Source organism: Crocuta crocuta, unplaced genomic scaffold (genome assembly GCF_008692635.1).
Source record: "Crocuta crocuta isolate KB4526 unplaced genomic scaffold, BGI_CrCroc_1.0 scaffold68, whole genome shotgun sequence".
NCBI lineage: Eukaryota > Metazoa > Chordata > Mammalia > Carnivora > Hyaenidae > Crocuta > Crocuta crocuta.
The window spans coordinates 2,985,499-2,991,835 of NW_027532426.1; the positions used below are offsets into that span (position 1 = coordinate 2,985,499).

Here is a 6,337-nt window from a genome sequence, read left to right on the forward strand (position 1 = left end):
AAAAAAAGAAAAAAAAAAAAAAAAAAAAAAAAAAAAAAAAAAGCCCAAGACACATGGTTCCCTCCCCAAGGCTAATGAGGCAGACTGTGGGTCTGTGCGGTACCAAGCGAATCTTAGGAGCCCAAAAAGAGGGTGCGTGCTTACATGTGGCGGTCAATCTTCTTAGATTCACGGTATCTTCTGAGCAGCCGGCGCAGAATTCTCATCCTCCTCATCCAGGTTACCTTCTCAGGCATTCGAGCATTGGCTGTACCTTTTCTCTTACCTGCAAGGAAGAGGAGTTAAGCCCACTGTAGTGCCTCCAGGTCTCAAGTCCATTGCTAGAGCCAGCTGACTGGTCACAAGGCCAGCTACCAATTTCTGAAAGACTATAATTCTCTCAGTCGTGGGCAAGTGCTTGACCTCACAGTTTCCATTTTACAGATGAAGAGACTAAGCATTTCTTGCATTTATTCACTTTAAGGAAGCCTCAACGGGGTGGTGGCAGAGGCTACTCTGTGCACGTGTGTGACGGCGTGCACCAAGGCAGTGAATAGGTTGGAAGTGGCTTTAAAGGTGGTGTGACCTTCATCTCCCTAATCATCCTAACCCTAGAAAAGTGGTTTTAGGATTTGCTGGACAACATTTTCAAGTACCCAGGAGAATCCTTGGCATAGTGTAGGGGCTCAATAAACGTCACCCCTTTCTACTAACACCTTCAACTCCAACACTATTGTCAATTTTCTGATTTGCACACAAAGAAGGCTCATCAAATATGGTGGAGTAAGGAAAGGGTTTAAGAGGAGACAGAATGGGGGAGGGGGGAAGATCCTGGATATATCCCAGTCTAGACTTAGGCAGCTCTAAATTTAAGTCTTAGAGAAAGAGGTAGAACACACTTACCAATGCCCATATGCCTGCCCTTCCGGCGGGCCAAAGTGTTTTTCCGGCATCGAGCCCGGGAATGGACAGTCACAGGCTTCCGAATGATCAGCCCATCTTTGATCAGTTTCCGGATCTGCTGACCTGGGAAAACATAATGGATCTAGTCAGTGTGCTGGGGCTTAGCCCCAAGAACACCAGTCACAACCCAGAATCCAAACAGGGCAGGACAGAGACATGGCTCACACCCCTAGCCCAGTGGTCTCTAAAATGGTACAAACACTAGAACTTCTGTTCATTTCTCTTCTGTTGAAACATTTCCCATCTTTCTAGATGTTTTACAGCACATTCAAATTTTAGGTACTTAGGGATGTGTGATCAAAACAGTGTACAAACACAGCTCAGTCCTTCAGATCTGGTCTCCACCATTACCTCCTATCTAAAGATTAGGATATTCTGAGCACATGTCACGATGCCACAAATTCAAACTGGTTAAGGAATTCCCTAGTACTGACCAACGTTCTCTGCTTGACCAAACTTTCCTCAGGTTCCCAAACCACCTCCTAGGCCCACCTGGGCACTTCATCAATGTTCCCTAGGCAATGCTTGATCATCCTGGCCTGGCCTTTAGCAACAATCCAATTAGCTCAGGTTAGCCAGAACCAACCCCCTTCACCAGTAAGGTTTCCTTTCGATAATCTTCCACACACTGACCCTCACACAACCCTCCTGGCCATAAACTCCTACTTGACCATACTATGTCCAGATTGGAGAGCAATGTCACCCACTGTAAAATCCTACTGCAGTGGTTCCCACACTTGCAACAAAGGTCCTGAATAAAGCCTGCCTTACTGTCTTTCACAAAAATCCTCGAACACTTTCTTTTCTGTTTAACAGTGATTACAAGGAAGGAACGTGGATCTGTTGCTAGCTGCAGGACTGACATCTGTTTAACTGCCTTGAATAATCATATGCCAAGGCCTGAGGTCCCAGGTCTTCCCAATCCATCACTTCATCATTTCCTGGGCCGTCTCTACTTCCAGTCCTGGTGCTGTCTCCTCAAAAATCCTTCACATAGCTGTAAAACAGAATACCCACTCTAGCAATAATCAATAATACGACATTGGGTGGTTCCATTAACTTCCATCCTGTCATTCTGGCAAATGGACAGGGGCCCTGGCATCTCCAAATTTCTCTGACCCTCCATTTTAGAAGACCCCAGACTATGAGCTTTCCTAGGTTTGTTAAGAGTCAATACAATTGTAACAGGTTTCATCTCATAAAGGATGAGGAAGGGGCAAGGTGAAAAAGACCCCAAGGACTCACGGGAGTTGGCGTTGGCGATTTCATTGGTCTCATTGGGATCCAACCAGACCTTCTTTTTGCCACAGCGGAGTACACTGGAGGCAAGCCTCTTCTGAAGCCTGAGCATACTGTGACAAACAGAAAACACTATCAGGCCCTGGAAGCCGTTCCCGGGAAAAAATGAGCATCCTCACCAAGACCTGCCTTCCAATCACTTAATGTTATGCTAACGTAAAACATGGGAAGTGGGTATGTGTATTTAGGGCAAACATTTCTTCCTCCTACCCCATATGATGTATCTTTCCTATAACAGGATCTTTGTTAAAGCCTGTGCTGTGCATTCCCGTAGGGGCAACGGGCTGCCCTGGAGTGAAAACAAAGCCCAAGCTATACCTTAACTTTTCTGCCTCATGTCACTCTTCTGGAATAAGAGGTTAAACCGGATAACATTAGGATGAAGAGGGGGCTTAGGCCCTTTCTGGAACTGAGCTCTAAAACCAAGCGTGTAATGTGAAGACTCCGAGGCCAGCGTATCTGGTTTGCTAGTCCTTTGCTTTTTGGGCCCGTTTTCGTCTTCTCACAGTAATAAGCTTAAGCTCTGCTAGTCTTAGAGTTTTCTTAGGAACCGTCCGTGAAGTGAAAGGCGTTAAAGAGCTAGGGATCGCCTCACTCCAAGCAGTCTGAGGCCCGCGGCCTACTCGAGACGTGGCCTACGTCACATGGAAGCAGAAGCAGAGATCGGCTCCGATCCGATTCGGGGCGCCCAGCGAGTAAGGGGGCCACAGCCGAGTCCACGCCGCAGCCGTTCCTCTGACAACGCAAGCCACCCGCGATCCGTATGGGGGATCCTCGGGGCCCACCGTCCCTGAGGCCTAGAGTTGTCGGGACGCACCCCACCCCCCATCCCCTCGAGACCGGGGCCTCGCGTGCTCCGGCCTACCCCAAGCTCCGGGACCGGCTGCCTTCAGGGCTGCCTCCACCTCATTTCGCCCACCCAGGGCCGTGGAAGCAAACCCTGCCGCCATCCGGCACCTCGGAACAACCAGAATCAGAGGCCCGCGCGCCCTCACCTCATGGCTGCGGCCGCAGCGCCGAAAGGAAAGAACTCCCCCCGGCCAGGCTCCTCCCATTATCTGTGAAGGGGAGAGCCCATCCCCTGCTCCGCTTTCGCCCGTATTCCCCTCCGGTCCTTACATCTTTTGCCACCCAAAACTGACTCTTACCCTCTGTGAATACAGAGGTAATACAAGCGTAAACTCGGGAATCGGTTTTAAACTTAAAAACATAGAAAATATACCCTTTCGGTGAGGCAAAGTGGTATAGCCCGACTTCCTACTAGGCCTGCGCAGCAAGCGTACCCGATCACGTGGGTAATGGAAGCCGGAAGTTACGACTGGATGGGCGCAGGCGGGTTTTAGTTTTGCTGGAGTGGCCTATGCTTTGCAGGCGTCCTAGATTCTGAGGAGTGATGTTTAATTAGCGGGGAAAAAAAAAATTAGTGAATGCAGCGAGAGAAGATCACGAGCGTAGAGATCAGCCAAGAGGAACCTTTTATTCACCCTCGCAGTACATTGGGAACCCGTGCAGTACAGGATAGATCACCAAAGATACTAGTTTATGTTTTTGCGCCACTGCGGTCCTTCATCTCGTAGTGCATCAGTTTGCTCCTTTGTAAAGTGTACGTTATCCTAATATTTCTGTGATCCCTTGTGAAAACCACATGAGTTAATTTGCAAAGGAGGACATGAAGACAACAAACTCCTTGGTGACAGGAACCAGTCTTGTTTGGCTCACACTGTGTACTACAGGAGGGAAGGGGCTTTGCATATAGTAAGCATTTGAGAAATAGTGCATTGGCTGAATGAATGAATACTTGGGAAAGTTAAAAAAAAAATGGAATGGCAGGATCATCCATAGTTCTTTTTTCCTGCTCTGAAACACCCAATGCAAAAACCCAAAGAGAATATTCTAGGGTTCAAGAAACCTAGACTTGAGTCCTGGGTCTAACTCCTTGCGTGGCTCTAGCTAATCACCCATCTCTATGATCTGAACTTTCCTGGTTGCTAAAGAGAGCTGAGGAAAGAGGAAGGGAAGCAAAATTTATGCCACTTCTTCAAAATAACACAGTTTATGCCGTTCTTATTTTACAGCTGAGTGAGGTAGCAGAAATTGAAAATCCAGGTCTTTCCGAATTCAATATACATGCCTTCTCTGCCATACCAGGTTCTCTTGGGCCAGAGGGACAGATCAAACCCCTGCTTCGGGTTGGATCTGTTCAGAGAACAACGCTGATGTACTTCATCCTTACTCTCCCTCAAAGTAATGTGATCAGAGAAACAACTTAAGCTGGACATCCACTTGCAGAACCCAGGGTGAGAAGGAGTCAGTGTATTCCACAGTTTCTCCGACAGCAGGAGACAGCAGGCTGGGCTTTATATTAGAGTCACTGAACCTGGGCAAATCTTGTCCATCCTACTTCTCATCTCTCCTCTTTGAGGAGCAAGGGCAGGGATAGAGAGGTAACCATTCCTCCTGTCACAACAGACCTCTCTTCAGCACCTTACAGCATCTCCAGACATCTAAGGAGTCCATCATTTAATTTCATTCTCCCGCATCCTCGCAATAATCCCACGGGACAAAGACACCACAGTACGGGCAACCCCATTTTACAGAAGTGTAGTGACTTTTCCAGGGCCACACAACCAGAAACAGCCTGAGCCAAATTGACATGTGTTTTGTTTTGTGTTGTGTTTTGTTTTAACTTACCTCTGTGCCCAGTGGGGGGGCTGGAACTCACAACCCTGACACAGAGTCGCATGCTTTACTGACTAAGCCAGCCAGGCGCCCCAAAGCCAGAATTCTTCCTAGAATCCCCTACTTCTTTTCTCTCCATAGGTAGTGGTGGGTGGGGTCCAGGCCTTGGGTATTTGTCCCCAAATGAAGGATGAAGGGGAGCGGTTCTAGGTGAAAAGTCACTAGATTTGATTTTAGCTACTCTCCTCTCTCAGCTCCACATTTCTTCCTACCCTTTCCTCTCTTTTCCAAGGAACAGGGACCTCGCCTTTCTGGAAGGGTCTGGGGGGATTCTAGGGACTAGGGCAGAAAGACTTCTGGGTCTCTGTGTGGGGACTCCCTTTGGACATTCTCCCCACCCCAGCCTGAGCCTCGGGTTGGCTGGCCGACGGTCCAGCACGGTCCTGTTAGAGGGAAGAGGGGCCTCTCTGTTAAGTTCAAGTAGGCCTAGGCCCACACCGGGGAGAAAAGAGTTAACGCCAGGTCCCTGGATCAACGGGATCGGGAAGTTCCGACAGCCCAAACCCGACTGGAATGGGCAGACCTGCTAAGTGAGAGTGGTTTGGGACGGAAGCCGGGGGCCGCGCCAATCCGCGTTTCACCTCCATCTGAGCTCGACAGCCGCTGGTAAACCGCGCCCCCCCCCTCTGCCCCAAGGCAGGGTTTTACTCCTCCCTCCACCCCTGGACCCCGAGCGGGCCACCCTTTTCCCTATTCTGTCGGCGGCCGAGGCTCTCCCCCTCCCAGAGCCAAGAGGGGCGTGCCTCGCTCCGGCTGCCCTCCCATTGTCTGTGCTGAGCCTGCTGAGGGGCTGCGAGGGGCGGGGCCNAGGGCAGCCGAAGGCCGGGCCAGGTGGCTGGAGCGGGTGCCGGCTGCGCTGCGCTGCTCTCGGTTCCGACGGCCTCTCTCATGCGCTGAGGGCGCCCGGCTTGGCCGGGCCGGCGGCCGGAGGGGAGGCGCCTCTCCATGGTCCAGAAGACCAGCATGTCCCGGAGCCCTTACCCACCTTCCCAGGAGATCCCCATGGAGGTCTTCGACCCCAGCCCGCAGGTGAGGTGTGGTGGCCGGGTCCGAGGGCAGGGGGGCCGCTCCCACGGACCTTGTGGGGTCGACTCGAGGGACGACGGAGAAGGAGTTATGTGCCCGGCGCGGAGCGGCGAGGGGCGTCTGCGCGCCCCTAATCCCTGCGGGTTAATGATTGATGGGCGCTTGGCCCGGAGTTGGGCTTGCGGTTTGGCCGAGCGGGGAGGGGGCGATCGGACCGCCTGTCACCACCCTCGCCTCGGCTCCCCCGCGTCAGGGTCTTTGCTGCTCGGGTACCGGCTCCATGGGTTGAGAGTCGGGGTGCTGGGGGGGCAGCCGGGGGTGGAGGGAGACT

General features: G+C 51.5%; 2 protein-coding genes across 5 annotated transcripts in view; one reads left to right on the plus strand and one right to left on the minus strand.

The window, feature by feature from the left end:
* RPL19 (ribosomal protein L19) overlaps positions 1-3,334 on the minus strand; it is a 4,696-nt gene extending 1,362 nt beyond the window's left edge. The window contains exons 1-4 of the mRNA XM_077779363.1: positions 3,237-3,334; positions 2,188-2,294; positions 883-1,005; positions 145-265 (exon numbers count right to left, since the gene is read on the minus strand). Coding sequence (XP_077635489.1) covers positions 145-265; positions 883-1,005; positions 2,188-2,294; positions 3,237-3,241 — 356 coding nt within the window. The 5' untranslated portion in view covers positions 3,242-3,334. The remainder of the gene's footprint in view (positions 1-144; positions 266-882; positions 1,006-2,187; positions 2,295-3,236) is intronic.
* Positions 3,335-5,794: 2,460 nt separating this feature from the next.
* CACNB1 (calcium voltage-gated channel auxiliary subunit beta 1) overlaps positions 5,795-6,337 on the plus strand; it is an 18,464-nt gene continuing 17,921 nt past the window's right edge. For all 4 annotated transcript variants that reach the window (XM_077779357.1, XM_077779359.1, XM_077779360.1 and 1 more), the window contains exon 1: positions 5,795-6,009. In XM_077779357.1, the coding sequence (XP_077635483.1) occupies positions 5,926-6,009 (84 nt within the window). In that variant the 5' untranslated portion in view covers positions 5,795-5,925. The remainder of the gene's footprint in view (positions 6,010-6,337) is intronic.